The sequence below is a fragment of the Mercenaria mercenaria genome, chromosome 4 (genome assembly GCF_021730395.1).
Source record: "Mercenaria mercenaria strain notata chromosome 4, MADL_Memer_1, whole genome shotgun sequence".
In the NCBI taxonomy this organism is placed as follows: domain Eukaryota; kingdom Metazoa; phylum Mollusca; class Bivalvia; order Venerida; family Veneridae; genus Mercenaria; species Mercenaria mercenaria.
The window spans coordinates 91,107,707-91,128,593 of NC_069364.1; the positions used below are offsets into that span (position 1 = coordinate 91,107,707).

The 20,887-nt window shown below is 33.1% G+C and overlaps 2 protein-coding genes across 2 annotated transcripts in view; both read left to right on the plus strand.

The window, feature by feature from the left end:
- LOC123552426 (uncharacterized) overlaps positions 1–19,101 on the plus strand; it is a 137,135-nt gene extending 118,034 nt beyond the window's left edge. Inside the window, exons 2-6 of the mRNA XM_053541936.1 lie at positions 5,628–5,753; positions 14,833–15,037; positions 15,354–15,655; positions 16,143–16,357; positions 17,544–19,101. Of these exons, the coding sequence (XP_053397911.1) occupies positions 5,630–5,753; positions 14,833–15,037; positions 15,354–15,655; positions 16,143–16,357; positions 17,544–17,585 (888 nt within the window). The 5' untranslated portion in view covers positions 5,628–5,629 and the 3' untranslated portion in view covers positions 17,586–19,101. The remainder of the gene's footprint in view (positions 1–5,627; positions 5,754–14,832; positions 15,038–15,353; positions 15,656–16,142; positions 16,358–17,543) is intronic.
- The window catches only part of LOC123552425 (uncharacterized), a 270,191-nt gene continuing 252,788 nt past the window's right edge, over positions 3,485–20,887 (plus strand). The window contains exon 1 of the mRNA XM_053541939.1: positions 3,485–3,521. The gene's annotated coding sequence lies outside the window, so the exon portion shown is untranslated. The remainder of the gene's footprint in view (positions 3,522–20,887) is intronic.

The window sequence follows — 20,887 nt, forward strand, 5'->3', positions numbered from 1 at the left end:
TGAATTGTGGTCATCAGAGAATCCGACAATAATTAAAAAACTATCGACTTATACATTTAAAGGATTTGAGAAAAGAAACCTAATATTTTACTAATCACTTTTCTCCGTCTGCATCATATTTACACTACATATTTAAATCTTTATTTCTGACTTACAATTATGACTACCTACTATACTGATTATTGAGATATTTTTTTCACAAACAGTTGATAAACCTCACTTTTTATACTTTTTTACTATTTTACATGATTATGGAATCCAAAGATCAGAACTCACAAACCTTCGAAAATTATTACATCGGCCCATGCAGACGACAATTAGTATAAAGTATGAAAAACAGTATAAGCTTAATGTATTGTAGATATAATTACAATGACCGACAATTCGTGGAGGCCGAACAGTTTTTTTCCAAGGTTTAAGTCCATTTAACATAAACACGGAAGTAACATTGCACATTTTATCGTAAACTAGTCATGGTCTGTACAATTTAATACGAATGTCAAAAAATAGTAAACGTCATCGTCATATCTAAAGATAACGCTATTGAATCCGTCCATCTATGATATACCACTGATGCTTTTCTGCATTTATGTCATGTTTACATTTATTTACATGTTGTGAACTCATAGGTATATTGTCTTTTGTTTGAATAATCTATCTATCTACCTACCTACCTACCTACCTACCTACCTACCCTACCCTACCCTACCCTACCTACCTAATCTGATATTCCGTAGTATCAATAATTTTAGTTATGGACTAATTTTCGTGGATTTTGTGGTTTAGATTTAAGCTCGACGAACACAGCAAATCTATATACTACCATTTAAAGTAGTACTGCACGTTCGGATCATTTTTTTTTCTACAATCAAGTATTTTATAAAAAGTTGATTTTTCAAAACTTCAGAATATACCTAGAAAATCTGGTAAATCAAAAAGGTAGGGTCGCATGCTTGGTTTTTTGCTATACTGATTTGAAAAATTTGAACCCCACACAAGTTTTCCAAATGGGCGTCTACGGGAAAATCACACATTTGATAACATTTTCGTGGGTAGAAGTTTCTCTAGATTTTGAAGAAAACTTTGTACAATTATAAAAAAACACCTAGTCTATCATATGATGGAATAAAACTTATATGTTCATGTGCTTGTTTTTTTAGATATTTACACATGATTAAAGAGATCCACACATTACACGTTATTTGGAATTATCTAACGTGTCAAACGGTTTTATGATATATTATATCTTTAGAAGAACAATAACGTTGCCGTTTTAATAAGTTTACTCAAGGGGTTGTCATTTATTCATAAAACGATTTTCATTTCCGTATCCAGAGTCCAGGCAACGTTATCTGGATAAATGACGTCACGCCATTGCTTCCGGTTTATCAAACGTACAGAACTACCATTAACTTTGACATCCATGAATTTTAAGACCCCATGAGCCGTTTTGACCAAAGCCACGAAATTTATGTATAGGAAATAACATGGTTTCAGTATATGAAACAAAAATCAAAAATTGAAAAACAATTGCTTTTCTAATTCATATAAAACTAACTTCTTCGTCAATAACTTAGCGACACACGCTGCCATTAGAATTACCGTCACTTTGTACTTAGTGTAATTAGTAGTATTTCAATTAATTATACATTTGTTTCATAACATATCGCTTTTCCATAATGACAAGCATCAAACGACTAAAAAGTACGAACTTGTACGGAATGTACTTATGTGTGACAATCTTATGATAATTCGAGTGTATTGCGTAAGCAAGTTTGAAAAATGAAATCAGCAGTAAATATATATCGGTTATCTATAAATACCAAAAATAGTATCATAACACCGTACAAAGTACAAAAGGTTATATATTTATGACAAAGAATTTAGTTTAAAACGTGTACTTACCAGCTGCAAATTATGGAACGCCTAGACTGTCTTATGTTGAGAATGACTGATATGCCTGGTTAAATGTCGTTCTGTTGAGTCCGAGATACAATATTGAGGGTGGAAATCACAATGTTTCCAGTTATTGAAGTGTTATTTTGTGTGCTGATTATATTTTCTTCAGTAAAGTCAATGTATTGTTGGGTGCTATAGTCGTTATGTTCAGTTCTTGAAAGAAACAGATATGTGGTAACAAAATTATTTTCAGTTAAAAAGATGCACTGTGGGGTGTTACATTATTATGTACAGTTATAATGATCTGCTGTTTGGTGCTAAACTCATTATGTTCAACTATGAGAAAAAACTGTTGAGTGGTACTATCATTATGTTTAGCTGAGACAGTGTATTATTGAGTAGTACTCACATTACTTTCAGCTGCAATGATATGCTCTTGGGTGTTATATTAATTATGTTCAGTTGTAAAAAAGAACTGTTAAATAGTAATATCATTATGTTGTGTGCTGATTATATTTTATTCAGTCAAATCAATGTGTTGTTAGGTGTAAAGGTCGTTATGTTCAGTTTTTAAAATAAATAGCCATGTGGTAACAAAATTATTTTCAGTTAAAATGATGTGTTGTTGGGCGTTACAGTTATTACTGAAAATAATGACCTTTATACCGAACAACACATTGACTTGACTGAATAAAATATAATCAGCACACAACATAATGAAAGTACCATTTAACAGTTCGTTTTCACGACTGAACATAATTGATATAACACCCAAGAGCATATCATTGCAACTTAAAATAATGAAAGTACTACTCAATAATACACTGCCTCAGCTAAACATAATTAAAGTACCACTCAACTGTTTATTTTCATGGTTGAACATAATGAGTAGAGTACCAACAGCATATTATTATAACTGAAAAAAATAACTGTAACACCCCACAATAGATCATTTTAACTGAACATAATTTTGTTACCACATGCCTGTTTATTTTAAGAACTGAACATAACGACCTTTACACCGAGCAACACATTGACTTGATTGAATAAATATAATCAGCACACAACATAATGATAGTACCATTTAACAGTTCTTTTTCACGACTGAACATAACACCCAAGAGCATACCGGTATCATTGCAAGTGAAAATAATGAAAGTACTACTCAATAATACACTGGCTCAGCTAAACATAGTGATAGTACCACTAAAGTGTTTATTTTCATGGTTGAACATAATGAGTTTAGCACAAAACAGAATATTATTATAACTGAACATAATAACTGTAACACCCCACAATGCATCTTTTTAACTGAAAATAATTTTGTTACCACATGCCTGTTTCTTTCAAGAACTGAACATAACGACTATAGCACCTAACAATACATTGACTTGACTGAAGAAAATATAATCAGCACACAACATAACACTTCAATAACTGGACACATTGGGATTTCCACCCAGCATATTGTATCTCGGACTCAACAGAACGACATTTAACCAGGCATATCAGTCATTCTAAACATAAGACAGCCTAGGCGTTCCATCGTAAATGATATAGAACCACTAGTATATAAAACGTTCCATTCCAGCATTGCTAGAGAAATGCTTTAGTGATATGAGGTAAGACATTAACAATATTCTAAAAGTTCGACTGATTTCAATTTTACGTTTATGAACTTTACTATATCGTATACTAAACAGAATACAATAATAATTTGATTGATATACCTCTTATGACTCGTAACCGGGTATAAAACTGTTATCTGACTACTAGTGCTACAAAATTAAGTGAAGATATAACAAAAAGAAAAGAATTGAAACAAAGTGTTTGATTAAATGATTAGCAAGTAATTAATGATAGGACGTGAAACACAATTTCGCGTAATTCAATTGGCAGTTATTTTCGTGTAACATTAGTAAAAATGTCATAGAAACATCAGAAATTATGAATATTAATACTAAACGAATATCTTATCAATTAGAATAAACTTGAATATTTCCTGTCAAAATTTACAATTTAAATATTTGAATAACGATGCCACCACAACTATACCAGAAACTCTATACGCGTGACGAGGCTCTACCGACTATAACAAGAAAACACAGTTACCCGAGCGCTGAATATATCCGTTCGCCCCAACAACCAGTAATAGATATTAAAGCACTTTTTGACAATAGTAGCCTATGAAATTACGCATTAATTCATACAACTACACGTGAAAAAAACCAAAGACAAATATCAAACAGGGAATGCCACGTACCAAAAACGCAGCCTCCCCAAAACGAAACCCAAAGCACGCAGACGTGCACACCACAAACACGCACACACACTCGCACACACAGCAAACACACGAGGACAAAACGAACAAACATACACGCCGGCGTCTATGGCGAGTTTTTCCAGCACCGACAAAAACACGGGAAAATCCCATCAGTGCGAAAGAATATATTCTCTTATTTTCTTTAAATGAAAGTAAGAGTATAAGCAAGATAGTTATCCAGTGCGACTTTGTTTGAAGATAGATTACAATGGTGTTTGATTGTAATGTCAATTTGCATTTAACAAGAATCGTAGATTTTACAATTATTAGACACATACTGATGTTTCAAACATTCGGAGCTGTGTATATTGATATTAACCGATTTTGATATATAAATACCATCGCCTTTGATACCATTCCACATAATAAGATAAGTTGTAAGGACATCCCGAAGTTAAAATGATCGGGATTGGAAATCCACCAATCGGCTCCAAAATTAGAAAACAATGTGCCTGTTTCCATGACACTGTCTTAAGTTTTTTCCATGACGCTTAACGTATTGAGTTGAAGACTACCACATTCCTAGACATTAAACTGTACCTCTGAAACCTATATTAGGCGTAAAAAATTGTCTGTTTCCGGTATCCCGACCTATCCTAAATTTTTGACTCGACCCTAAATGTTTTTATGGTCTTAGAGAATATTTGTTTCATCTTTTATACAAAAAGTTGCAAAACTGCATTTTTATGCTTTAAACATGGTCAGTGGTGTAGAAATCAACTTACTGATGCTCTAAAGGCATAACCCCCTTATTTGTATTCATATTTTGACACAAAAATAATTTCCGAAAAGTCTCAATTAATATAAAAATAATCCAAAAAAAATTTCCGACCTACCTACCCTAATTTTTTTAGCATGTCACCGGAAACAAAAAATGTTTTTTAGGCCTTAGGCAAACATAATGATATTCAGCAAATTAATACTGCAAAGACTGTAAAAATCCATTTTAAGGTGAAAATTAGTAAGGAACACTGGTTGCCAAATCGATCATAAAATATTAAACGAACATACAATCAAACATCGTGGATAGTTCAATAGCTTAGATATTAAAGAATGTGGATATTTATCTTTTGTAATACATTTACAACACAGTTCACCACAACAAAGGAGTAAATTAAAACGTTCATTTTATTGAACTAACAGTTTTGATTGGCCTCAATGTCTTATTAAGATAATTAATATTTTTAAAAATAGATATATCTCTTCACTTTTGTAGAAATAATTCGTTCAAGCCGTGTACTTTGTCTGTTTGTGATGATATCGCTCTTAGAAAATGGCAGTGTTTCGAAATAATTCGTTTATTTTCGAGACCAATATTTCGTATCGACTACAATAAAATTTAGCACCACCAGTGGGTTTTAAATGACAGTATACAACTAATTAGCTTTGATGTTTTTCTTTTTAGTTATGGCTTCTAAAGCAAGAAAACTACGACCGCCGCCAGATAGTTATCAATTAAACAATTTTGTCACAGAACTGAGCAAGGAAATAACAAGACAGGATTTGGATGAGCTTAAACGTCGTTTCCGAGGTACGATGTTCATAAATCAATTTTTATTTTACTTTGTTTAAAAAGAAAAAAAAACGTGTCACTGCTCGTGTAAGTGGCGACAAATTTTTATATGATATTCATGTAACGTACCAGTCTGTTTAAACTCATCTGCTTCAGTTTATACTTATAAATTTTTAGCTTGACTGTGATGAAAGCTTTAAGCTTATTTGAACTGATCTTCAGACCGCTTCCTGGTATAACAGTACTGGTGGCATATCGTGCTCCCAGTGAGGCTCGAACCCACCAGCCCCGGATTTAGCGACAGATACTTAAACCACTAGATCACCGCTCTCCTTATCTAATCAGTTATAAAGATGAACAACTCAATTTAAGATAAGTTAAAGACCGCTCTTTGCATGTTATTCAATAGCGAAAGCAGAAGTAATACACATTATAAATACCGTAACCTTAGTATCTAACGGAATATATTATTGTTATTATTTCGTTCAGATGGACTTATTGAACCAATACTAAAAATCTCATATCGTAAACATTTTGTAGTATGAAAGTATGTCTTATAGATTCAAAACATACAAATAATAAAGTCTTATATCAATTGAAAAACAACGATTATAATGAATAGAAAGCAAAAGTTTTAAAGAAAATGTTCATCCATATGTCTGAAAAGGTGTCCAATCACACGTACTTCTGTACAATGCCTTTCGTTATATTGTCTTAAAACTTATAATATACTAGACAGTTTCGTATATAATTTTTGAAAAATAAATTCAATTTTGTTTTGTAATTATGTAGCAGACATATTGCTCTAGGATGTCTATTTTGTGGTGATGTACACGTATATTTCAAGAAATAGTCAAATTTCCAAACTGAAAGTTGAACTTGAACTTTCAAATTTACAAACACGATAAAATTGTGCCATTCTTTTTACCAGTACTACCTACAACAAAAGTGCACATGTGGAACATACATGGGTGGTTTTCAAAATAATGAAGCAAAAGTGTGACATAGGGGTTAAAAATTCAAACTCATTTCTTATGGTGGTCACCTATTTTTTATGATAGCAAATACTTCAAATTTGAAGGAAATAACTTTAGGAAAGTGTTGAGAAATGCCAATCAGAAAATATTTCAGCCTTTAATTCGAAAGTTCAGTGAATTTCCAGTAAGATGGCTGATAAATGTTGCATGGTTTTATGACAAGGAAATATGTATAACAGTATTTTTTTTCAACATAAATGATAAGTAATGGGTGTATGTGTATGGTTTGAAACTTATTTAATCATATGTTTGTGCATGCCATGAATATACTACCACTTTAGATTTCCTACAGTTTGCCGGGTTGTAGTGATGAATATAGCCAGTCTATCCCTCTGATCCGTGACATTCCGTGCAAAGCATGGTTGTTAATTTTCTAAATACATGTACACTGCTGACTAGCGTACAAATTAAACCAACTAGAGCTAATGCGGTCTCAATCAAATCGAGTCTGCAATATTCACTATTTGTCTTGTCCTCGTTGCTTCCGAGGGATCTACTTTTTAGATTTTGTTATTATATTTTGTTGTTATTAAGTTATTAAGTATATATCTATTTCAAGAATTTTACAAAAGCAGTTGATAATTTTAGGTTTTTATTTAATAATAACATCCTTACATCCTTTAAGGGGACGCATATTGCTACATTCACAGTTCATACAGCAATGCGGAAGGGGTGCATATTCAAGAAATCGATGGTGGGAAAATAAAAAACATATTCCTAAACTGATATAATACTGATGGACACCTGTAATATTCAGTATTTTGTGGATAAGGATGTGGTACTATGAATGTAATAGGAAAACAGAGGTCTTTGTGAAAGTACATTCAACACAAAATATTAAGCTTTTGTATAAGGAAAATACAGGTTTTTTACAATAACAGTGTTCTAAATAATGTTGAAGGGATGAGATTTTCTTTCTAACACACCAGGTTTGCTTAAACATGTAAAAATTTAACGCCACGTCTGTTCATCTCGGGATGGACGCCATATTTCTCATTGATAAAAAATGTAAACAAAAAAATCAGAGTGGGATTAGCATTGCAAGGGCATAACATGACATTCTACACAATGAATACCTTAGAACAGATATCTAAGATGCTACACAGGTCAGGCGGGTTAAATGCATAATGTCGATCATTTGAAATTCATCTTGAAAAGGTGGTTAATTTACGTTTGTTTACATGGTTTTTAATTTTCCCACGACTTCTCGGCGATTCACTGCAAATGTATTACTGCGCCGGACGAAAGGTAACTCTAATAAACAACGGGAGACAACTTAGATGTCAGCACGATTTTTAAAAAAACATGTCGATGATTATAATTTCTTATCAAATAATGAATCCTATTCAGATATTCGTCTTTAATATTAGAAAATTATTAATTTCTGTGGACATTTGTCAAAAAATATTACTTACAGTGGACTACTTTGCGCATCAAACTGGTTTCCGCTTCAGTTGTGAGGCACTTCCGTTATACTTTTTGACAACAATAACAAAACACAAAATGAATCAATAAAGTCACTTATAAACCGACTGCTACTTAAATCAGTGTAAGTAAAGTTGTTGTTACAACATTATACATGTTCGTTACGTTATGAGATATAGTTTATCTTGAACTGCATAATCCATTAATTACGTTTAGATGATATTGCATTTACAACTTATTTGACCCCGTTTTTTTACGTGAATGACAGCATTCTCGTGCAACTCGTGCAAACAGAGTTATGAAAAGTATGGTGGAGAATTCAAGGACAAATTATAAATGACATTTAAGTGAGGATAACTGTATATTCGTCCAGTTTTGATCATTGACATTCCTGCTGTGTATTAGTAACTTTTGTGAACAAGATTAGAATGTTGCTTTTGCACATATACACATTGATTGGACCTCTCAACCAAATTTCATACCTTATTTTAGGGATTTTTAAGACAATACATTATCAAAAGTTTGTTGAATGTGTTTTGATATTTAAGTGCATTGTAGTTCATGAATACCAAGTTAAAAATTAATAATGGCAACATTTCTAGGCCTTTATTGTAAGCCACTAGTCTTCTGTAACGATATTAAGGGGAATATACTCTTTTAGTTTTGGAATGTGGCATTCATTGACCACCGTATCTTTTCTTATGCACTACTTTGTAAACAAACTAAATAATGTGTTTTAGCTCACATATGCGAAATGAAAAGCAAGACAGTGAACTTATTTCACATTCTTTCTTTAAATTAGAATCTGTAGGACATTGATAAATGTTTGGACAAAGTGAAGCACTATTATTTTCGCACCAAAAAGTCTTAATTGTTGACTTTGAATGTACACAAGAAGTCTTATGTAATTCAACAATAACTTTCTTGTTTCAGTTTTTCTCATTTTTATTTTAGTGAGCAATCCTTTGTGTACTTATAACAGTTGAAACAGTATTCATTTCATTTACCAAAACCTTGTACTTTTTTGCAGGTAAATTTTATAATACCCCACCCACTTTTATCTAATTTCAAAGTATGCGTCCCCTTAACGATGTTTCAGCAAATAACTTTTTATTTACACTACAATATGTCATTTTATTTTAATGCCCCCGAAGGTGGTCATATCAAAATCGCATTGTCCATCCGTCCGACCGTAACTTTGTAAATTCTTGTCCGGGCTGTAATTCTGTCATCCATGAAGGAATTTTGAAATAGTTTGGCATAAATATTAACCTTAATGAGACGACGTTTCATGTGTAATACTCAGACCCCTATCTACAAGGTCAAGGTCACACTTAGAAGTCAAACATAAATAGGGTCTGTTTCGTGTCCGGATCGTAACTTTGCCATTCATCAAGAGGTTTTAAAAGTACTCAGCATAAAGGTATATCAAAATGAGACAATATGTCAAGGGCAAGACCCAGAACCCTAGCTCCAAGGTCAAGGTCAGACTTAGAGTTCAAATGTTAACAGGGTCATTTTTTGTGTCCGGTCCATATTTCTGCCATCCATGAAAGGATTTTGAAATATCTTGGCATAAATGGTAACCATAATCAGACACGCGCAAGACCCAGATCCCTTGCTCCAAGGTCAAGGTCATATTTAGAAGTCATAGCTTAATAAGATCTATACGTGTCCGGTATATAACTCTGTTATCCATGAAGGGATTTTGAAACAACTTGGCATGAATGTTTACCATAGGGAGGCAATACGCAAGACCCAGACCCCTAACTCCAAGATCAAGTTTACACTTAGAATTCAAGTGAAAGGTTAAAAGGATCTGTTTCATATCCGGTTCGTAACTCTGTCATTAATCAAGAAATTTCGAAATTAATTAGCATAAATATTCCCCGATAACGAGAAAACGTGTCATGCATAACAACCAGACCACTAGCTCCACGGTCAATGTCACATTTAGAGGTTAACGGTTTACATGGTGTGTTTCTTGTCCGTTCCATAACTCTTCCATCGATGAAGACATTTTAAAAATACATGGCATAAACGTTCCCTATATTGAAATGACGTGTCAGACGCAAGTCCAAGACCTGTAGCTTCAAAGTCAAAGTCAAACTTAGAAGTCAAAAGTTAACATTTTATGTTTCTTGTCCGGTCAATAACTCTGCCATTCATCAAACATTACTTGTCACAATTTTTCCCTATGATGAGTTGGTGTGTCATGCTCAAGACCCAGACCGTAGCTCCAAGGTCAAGGTTACCTTCGGAGAACTTTTTTATCTGGTCGAAAAATGTGTGTGTGTGTGTGTGTGTTCGGGTTCAACGTCTTTTTCAACAATTTTTCATTCATATAAACGACGGTGTCTACTTGTAGCAGTGAGCACAATGCCCAACTTTATAGTGCTGCCTCACTGGAATATCACGCCGTAGACACGTGGCATGATACCCCACCCAGTCACATTATACTGACACCGGGCTGACCAGTCCTAGCACTATCCCCTTAATGCTGAGCGCCAAGCGAAGAAGCTGCTAGTACCATTTTTTACGTCTTTGGTATGACGCGGCCGGGGATCGAACCCACGACCTCCCGCACTCGAAGCGGACGCTCTACCACTAGGCTACCGAGGCGGTCGGCCGAAAAATGAGTCATACCTAAACTATTCTGGCATATTTTGCGCATAGAACTGTAGCATTCTTGGACACACCTCGGGGGCGTTTGTCACTAATAGTGCCAGCTCTTGTTTGAGCGTCAATTCTAATTTTGAGAGTTATATATATTTGTAATTTTCCCTATAAAGTGTCAAGGTCAGTAGTGGCTATTGTCAAGTTACCTTAAAGACACACCACAAACTAACTGTAACCTTTGTATTTCCATGATGCAATCTGACTAAAGTACATCTATTACGCTATACTTAGAATCTGAAGACGTGCTATTGATAGCCTCGTTCTGACGACCATTCCGCTAGCCAATCAGAAGGCTTACTTACAACATTTTATAAGAATAAAAAATCTATATTTAGACTGGGGTTTTGATATTTATAATTTTTATGACGTAAAGTGTCAGATAGCCGGTTAGCTAGCACTTGCTCTGTAAGCGAAGGGTCCAGGGTTCGAGCCCCTGACTGCCTGCACATTTTTCTTAATCTTTGACATTCGAACAAGACGTCTGATTTGTTAAAATAAAAATAGATTTGCGAAAATAAAGATAGCAATACTGGAAATTCAAAATATACAGAAGACGAATGTGAAGGGTCATTCTCGGATCTTCGTTTAGAAGATCAAGTACTTCAGTCAGATTGTTCCATGATTGTAATTACACATTTTTTTTGTATGGAGAAATGAGAAATAACAAGTATCAATTACAATTTGACAGTAACAGATATAAGGCTAAGACAATGTATTAAATTTCTAAATATATTATTCAATTAATGTAGTAGTATGCACGATACTTCATGTATTAAGGTGAGTTTAGACCACACTTTGTTTCTATATACAGTGTAAGATAGTTACCGGTATTATTCTATTTTTATAAAGCTATACTGAGAAGAGAATGACTGAGTAACTTTGCAGATGAAGTTATGAAAACATGGCTTAGCTTGTCAACCTGTCATCTTGTAGAATAGTTGTATGATACCAGTATTACCAGAATTATTTGCACCAAGTTCATGTGGGAGAAAAAAGTAGACCACTAGGTATTGGTGTGTCTTTAACTCTTCTAATTTGTTGAATACCGATGGATAAAAATAAATGCTATAGCCTATAATTAACGGTTAATGCGAATACGGTAATGTTACACACCGATAGCCACACGAAAACTACATGCAGATAAAGACTTGCCACAGTTCGCTACTGCGAAAATCTAAAGTGGTAATACTGGGCTGGGAATTCACGGCATGGACATTGGTTTTTAAAATCATCCTTTCTGCACAAATCTGGCATGAAAATAAAACTTTACCTAGAAAAGTGGATGCTGAATGCAATATAACTAACATATAATTATAAAACCTATTTTTTCTCACATTTTGCATGTTTATAAACCACATGCCAAATTTCAAGAATGTCCAGTAATTCTAATTTCTAGAATTGTCAACTCAAAATTGAGTTATTTTACAGATGCACAGGGGACACATACTGAAGATCAGTGTAATATTCATCCATTATTAGTTTTCTATTCATAAAAAGACTAATGGTAATCAACTTCAGACAAATACTATTAAAAAATTAGTTTATTCCACAAAATAACTACAAAATTGAAAATTTTCACTACAAAAACATGAGAATTCAACAGAATGTAATGCTTTAAATGAAAAATAAGTGACTTTAAACATAACTAACGCATTGAAATCATTTAGTTTACATGAACTGCTTATTCAGAGTAGAAAAATGACAAAATGTCATGCATGATAAAACGGAATAGTAAAATTCATACATACTTTATAATTTTACTAAAAAGGGTGCACAGGGGACAAATTGTGTCAAAATATTTATTCATAGAATATGTTCATGGTAAGTAAAATTCTTTTAACTACACTATATTTACTAGTGAACATTTACATATGTAGGTAAACTTAAGAGCTTAAGAAGCAATAAAATTGATGTTTCCACTTTTAAACTTGAAAATTGGCAACTTCAGAAAAAAATGCAAACAATGAAATTTAAATTGTCCAGGGTTTCTTATATAATGCTAAATTATCAAGTAATGCCTAAATTTTGCATTCACACTGCTAAGAATATAGAACTGCCATCACAAATTACTGGAATGCTATGATAATTGATATGTAAAAGAAAGGGTGCACAGGGGACATCACTTCTGGCTTTGTGAATATTTAACAGTCTGTAATATGTGAAGTTGAACGCTGCTTTTGTATCTGTTGTAACTCCCTTTCAAGGAAAATAAAGTAAAATCCCATTTTATTTAAAGAATAAAAGAAATCTGACACTTAACAACAGAAAAGGTGCACAGGGGACATTTTTAGGTGTATAGAAATTCATCAAGTTTCTGAGAAAGCTGATTTATTAAAGAAAAACATAATACTGTGTCTTCACAGCTGAAAGGATAAAGATCTTAGAAAAACATTAAGACTTTAGAAAAGTAATAGGGTTATGAAATTGTAGTGTTCAACATTTTAATTTAGTATTGTTTTCACTATTTTTTGTGAAGGGGGTTCCATCACAAGATGTGAAATATTGGTAACAATAAGATGTATGTAATGAAAAAGAAGTATTTTATTTAAATGTGCAGAGTTTAAGTTACATAAAAAAGTCAAAGCTGTAACAATAAAGCATGATTTTAAAAAGTAAACCACAGTTGAAAACTATACTTCATGTAAAATGTCACACTTTTTTGGGTGCACAGGGGACAAAATTAGCTATATAATTTAATATAACTTTAAAACTGCTTGAGCCATCAAGATAAAATTGCACACATTTATTGATTACATTGATTAAATTTTGGATATAATTTGCTCCAAAACACATTCTAAAACTGAACTGAATTAAAGTAAGGTGAGAGAGAAGAAAAAGCTTCATTATTTTGAAAACCACCCACATGCAGAATAACTAAAAAGAACACTTTAATAATATTGTTTGTGTCAAATCGTCAAAAAGAAATAGAGAAATTTAAAAACGCACCTAAATTAGATCATGTCGTAAAATGGGACTTCATTTTTATAGTATAGGCAAGCATTAACTGTTATCAACATTAATTGCCAGTAGTTGATAAATGACAACGTCTAACAGCTTTCTCTGTACATCTGCTCTTCTTTGAATATTCAAACAATCAAGAAAATAAATATTCTCGAATATAAATAAACATCTGTATTGCTAACTGTAACGTTTATCGAAATAACTTGTTTAAAATATCATTAATTGTTTTAGTTTACATCATTACAAGCTAGCACAATTATCAACATACACTACATATAAAAAATTTGCTTCACCTCTCTGACCCCATCAAACACAAATGGTAACGTTTGTGTGGTATTTCGATATATTGTATTTGAAATACATTTATTAATGCAGTAAGAAGAGTTGGTTTTGATAGTTTGGTTGACGAGTACAGATTATTGAGGCCTGGAATTAGAGTCCATCATAAACTCTGACAATCTCGAGTTATTTTCCTTCTGGTACTCAACAGAATATACATGGATGTTTGTCACAAATATTTATAACAATGTCTAAAATATCTGAAATGGTATTAAGGCCACAATTCACACCATAGTTATATGACAAATCTCTAATAAACATTTTTTCCATTATATTTGATTTGATCAAACGATATAATATACAATAATAGCGTAGTATCAAACACGTAGCACTTTATAATTAATCAATTTAAGGGCTTAGTATACAGCAAAATCAAAGCGAAATAAACTGCATCGTCAAAATGATTTTGACTAGTAAAATCTATAAGAAGATCCTTTGGACGCACAGAATGCAACCAAGCAAAATAATAACAGACTTGGTTTGATTGAGTCTGTTCATGAGAGGTAAATATGCTTAAATGCCTGAACACGAATAGTAAAAAGTAAGGCAAACACTAAATCACACGCGTTTCCTTATACGTGACACTAAATGGTACAGAAAGCATTTCATTGTGAATGCAAAGAAATGAAAGAACACACTTTTAAAATACATTTCAGATATAATTAGCGATAATGTCCAATCTGCAAAGGAGATGTTCGACGAGCTTCGTGAAAAAGAATATGTTAACTGTCACAACATACTGTACATTCAACAAATAATTCGTGTGCTCAACAGAACAAATCTCCTTGAAATTGCAGCAAAATACATAAAACAGTTTGAAGAAGACGATATTCTGCACTTCTTTGAGAAAAAGACGGAGCCCGGACGGTATTTATAAGTCCCTCTCCCCTCAGAGGGAAAGTATGTTAATATTTTCAGATATATATTTTCATACTGCCTAAGATAATAATAATCATGTTTCGATGGTAAGATTTTAGTTACAAAGCTAAATGATGTAATTCTGACGTTTCGATTTGATGGCTGTAAGTGTATCTACATGGATGTCAATGTTGTTTTTCGTATTGGACTGTTGTCCATAGCTGCTTCCCTTACCAGTGTTACATTATGAGATTATTTCTTGTGTTGTATAATGAATTGGCTTTTAGCGATTTATGTCTATTTTTGTTCAATATATTATAGCTCCTGGTTGTGCTATTGTCGAATTCCATGTAGTCGGTCATCGGATTTCTAACAAAAAAGCTCTTGAACAGTTTCGACTGGAAGTCTCTAGAATACTGATGATTCCACGCGATGATGTGATCATTAAAGGAGTACAAGCAACTAGTAGCATACTAATTACTTTGATGCTTCCCGATATGTATGTTAATTATCTAAAAAGTCAGATTGAGAAAAACAAGCAGTACATGATATCATCGTTGATACAACAAGGGGTGGACGAAGTTCGTTTTACAACAGTTGATTTTACGCTTCAGAAGGAAGGTAACTAAAACTATAAAGAATAATTTTGCTTACTTCAATATATATATTGTATCATATCCCAAACAAAAGTTCACCTATACTTAATGATATTTTTAGACGGTCTTCGAATTCGAAAATGATATATAAGTAAAACAGGTCAGCAAGGATGATATGGAAATAATGGAATATTGTCAGCCGGAGCCGGGACACTAGCGTCTGATGTTACTATTTTTCGAATGTTAACACATCCAATTTCACTTTCACTGGCCAGCTTTATTTGTTTTAATTTACCAAACATCACATCTAGATATATTATCGACAGGAAATATTTGCATTGAGAATTAGCAAATGGTACTATACATAGATTCACACTTATAAATAAGCATGTTGTTGTTACAAATATGCCACCATATTTCAAACCAGTTGATAGGAAAACTGTCAACTTCTAAAAATGTTTGCTATGTCGTTATTGTACTATGGTAACGATTCGGAATTTTATCTTTTATAGGTAGGTACTTCATATCCAAGAAAGGCCAAGTATCAGAGGAGACTGGTCACCAAAAGACCACAACAAAGATGGCTGAAAGAAGAGAACAAACGTCAGGTAGTTTGCAAACAAATTCAAAATCTCTGCATGCGAAGATATTGAAAAGAGATCAACCGGAGAAGTCAGTCGTTACCAGAAGTAATGCTCAAAGTTTGTCTCCAGTGAGCAAAAAAATGGTAAAGTTGTAGTTGCTATTCTTGCCCGAGTGCAGTCCTTTTCAGATTATCATAATTTGTCTACGTCGCGCCTATATATGCACGTAACAATGTTGTATGGCAAAGAGAAAGTATTATGTTAAGAACTCATGAATCAGTGTAAATACTGTTGATATTTTAGGAGTATCATATAAACTTCGGCTAAATGACTTTTATATATTATGTTCTGTGTAATTACTGCAGAAGATATCTTGTCTACATGTATTAATATAAAAATAAACATCTTTGAAAGAAGCCATATTGCAACCATTCATTTTAAATATAACCAATCTTTTTATTTCTAACTTACATGTCATCATCTTGCTTTGGACCTGCCAAATCAAGTAATCAATGAAAATGCAAAAACACAATAAATCATTCCTTATCTTATTGGGAAACATCAAAGTAAAATACCGTTTCTTAAAGATTTTAAATTTCATTCAAGATATCATAGAAAATACCCATCAGCGGTTTATCATTTTAACGGTATACAACGGAAAGCGGTCGGTTTGTGACCTTGTTCTAAAGGTAAACAACCAGTGTTACTGAAAGGCACTAACATTGGTCATTTCCACCTACCTATATAGTTTCATTTATCTCTTAAGTACAAAAATGTGCCAGTAAATCCACGAATTATAGAAAACCAAAAGTACCATTATGTAAGAAACTGAGTACGTTTTCGAAAGCCTCTTTAACAATTATTGAATATAATTTTGCATTGTAAAAATGAAGCCTTACAAAATGTAATGTAGGTTTGGATAGACTAACTTGGGTTAGCGTAATGTCTCGTGTTTGTGTGTTGGTGGAGCAAAGACAAAAAAGCACGACACATGTCATACAAAATAGCGACAAATACAAGACGCCGGGTATGAAATTGGCGTTATGGTGTATTTTTTGTTGTTTTGATATGTTCTTGTGCCTTTGCTCTGCCAACATATGAACACGACAGGTCGACAAATATATAAAGGTACGAAAATACATTTCATTAGCTTATATGTGACAGGAAGTTTTTATATCACGAGTGTAATTTTCAATTTTCCAGTAATAAAAATAAATTGCAAAAAATATATAGATGGTAGATGGATTAGAGTTCACTTTAAGATGAAAAAAGATTGCATTGTTAAGGATTCTTGATTCTGATTTATCACACGACTTCTTTTTCTTGCAGAGGATTCATGTTGACGCGGTAGGTCCACGTCTTGCATGGTAAGCACTGTGAAAATCCAAAATACGTGAATCATTGCTGTCTTTATACATTTAATCGGCGGAAACTACAAGACTTATGCGTTATGAAACAAGGGGATTTGATAATAATATATATCAAAATTGTTTCTTTACCCATTTTCTTTAGTATATATATTCCTAAACCAAAATAAAACGTATTTAATTCATGGAAGGAATCGTTTATACCAACTGTACACTCGCATAAAACTGACACTACATCTATAAAGCGGGAATGCAGACCAAGGAAGAAAATGTTTGCTTGAATGTGATAAGTTTTCCAATGAAATACAGAACTTATTTCAACTAAAACTATTACTTGGGAACTGTCTAGAACGTGTAAACCTTTAGTAACAATATCTGCCTACTTGTACTTTTCGTATTATACTAGTATTACATTAAGCTAGTACTCACGTTTCATATTTAATCGTAGCTGTGTCGTTTAGTTTGTTTTCATTATGACTTTTTATTACATATCAAAACTTTCTACTCTTATCCCTCATATTGTGACTTTTAAATCTTAAAACAATCTATTTGAGAATTCCTTATCGTGCATTAATACGATTTTGATAAGCTTCCATTGAGAGTATGAAGATGCTTGCTGATAAAAATTTTGATTAGCTATCAAAGGGAGATTAACAGATATGCATGTGGATAGTTTCAGCCTTATGCAACTGATAATTGGTCTTTGCCTGTAAATTACGTCAGTCGTTGTAACAATTATCATGCCATTACTATAACAACTGCCTGATAAAGCCTGTCTGTGACTTGAGAACACTTTACACTGTTTAAACCTATGATTAAATCCAAGGACATCAGATTGTGACCATTTTGCATTTAAAAATTATTAGGCCCTCATACGACACTGAAGTAGGTCTTTAAAATCCCAAAATATAAAAAAGCGGAAAAAAACAACAAATGCTAACCTTGTGTTTTGTATCCACATCTCTGTTTTGTTGAACACGAAAGAATAATTTCAATTTGTTCCCAAGTGAAATTTTATCCGAAATTCAGTTGCTAGACGGATACCCATTCTCACCAAGCAAATGTTTGAAGTGAATTAAATACACACGCCATAACGCCGCTTGGCAGAAAAAATAGGCAGTACCGTTTCATCTACCGTTGATTTTATTCCATGAAAGTCCATTCCAGATGCAATATTCCATGATGTAAGTGTAGAGAGCTAAAATCCTGAATAAACGCTTTGCACGAGTCATTTTCCGTTTTCTACGAGCGTTTCCGTTATAAAAACATTTTTGTGGTAATTGCAAATATGGTAGGCATACACTATACATTTGTGACATGGTTTCACGTACCTATTAAGAGCGCGTTTATAAAAATATCGGCGTAAAAGTCTTTTAGCAGTTATTCTAAAAAACAAGATGGCGTCATTTTGAAGAAAAAAAAATTAAAAAAGAAGTCCGGTAAAACAGCAAAATTTGGTCCACCCCTATTTTTGCACTTTATTTCGCATAATGGTAGGATAAAAGTTGTTAATAAATTATGGCATGATAAATAGAATAACAGGTTACTGTCTTTTGAGAAAGGGATTTCTCAGTCTCGGCTAGATATGGTCCGGAATGAGCTCGGCAAGACTCGCTCCTTCCAGGACCATATCTAGCCTCGTCTGAGAAACCCTTTCTCAAAAGACAGTAACCTGTTATTCTCTATTTCTCTCTAATATATCATTTTGAAATTTCTTTACTTAGATGGAGATGGTGCCGCATCTTACTGATGATAGTATACAATCAAGTTCAAACACCATAAACATGAATACGGACAATTTAAAACTTTAAGTACGGACAAACTACTTCACATATATCATGTATTTTACTGTATGCTGTTGATTTTTGTTCTCTGTTCTAACCATTTGCTGCTATTGAATAAATGAACATAAAAAAAAGTTAAGACCTCGTCATCTAAACTAGAGACATGTAGTGTATGATCCTACTACTTGTGACAGTTGTAATTTCTGTGTTATGACACATACATATTAATATTGGAAAACGTGTATATTAGCTCGGTATGGAAACCTTATGTCAAGGTTCACTGGTTTTGATTCCAATTGGGTATCTATGAATGTTAAAAAGTAGTCTGATTTCAACTGGAATGTACCTCAGATAAAAGCGAAACTACCTATGAAATTGGTTTAGCTGTAATTCATGAAATGTGTTTCTTTGTAAGAAAGGAAAGTGGCTCAACCTATGGCACAATGTACATGTAACACGTAGGAAATCATAACTTTTAAGTGCATTCAAGCAATCTATGAATAACATATACAAGGTCTATGTTCATCTGTATTAATTTCTAAAAGAGACTGGAACCAGTAATTAATTACCCGTCCCTTCTCAGCTTCCTTACAATAACTACTACAAGAAAAGACAAAACACTTTTGTGCATGGTGCGAATTTATTCAGAGTCAGATTCTATTGTAGCAAATATTTCAACAATGTCCACGTGATACAACATAATTATTATATTCTACAAAATAAAATATTTTCTTTACTGTATAAAAACAAACAATTTCTTTTGTAACACAACCTTATAATTTTCACTGAGTCTATTTCATTTTGGTGACAAGACTATTTTAATGGAAAGTCGGGAAACTGCGAGCCGGCTGCCTAACCCCTAACTCATATTTATATATCTTTTTAACCCTCATCTTTTAATTATTTATTTTAATTTGGAGGAGGGGGGAGGTTAGTGATATGCAAATGCTGCAAACAGAAAGGTGTCTCTCTCTCTCCCCCCAATCCCCCCACCCCACAACCTCTGGTTTACAAAGCCAGTACACTAACCACTACAGTACAGAGCCATCTTATTCAGAGATGTGCAGTACAACCTCTCCAGAGCGGCCCTCTCTTTAGCAGAAACCTCTCTATAACAAAATCATAAAAATTTCCCCAAGCTGAAATATACTATCAAATTTACCTCTCCAGAACAACATAGCATTCAATATTTGTACCTCCCAATGGGTGTTGCTCTACAGAGATTGCACTGTATATCTATACATATACGACTTATTTCTGCAAATTCTCATTGATATTATTTAAAATATACTTCGGATATTCTCGTTATCGTGCTTACACAAATTTTATATTTGCAGAACTTCCAAATGTAAACGTATAACTGTATGAATAAAACAATTACCTTCCTCGATTTTTGAGCGTGCCTCTTGCAAATTATTGGATTCAGATTCTTCCTCTAACTTTAATGAACTTTAAATTGTTCCTCATTACTTTTCCTCTTAAACTTTTATCCAACTGACGGCTTCACAATACCAGATATTTT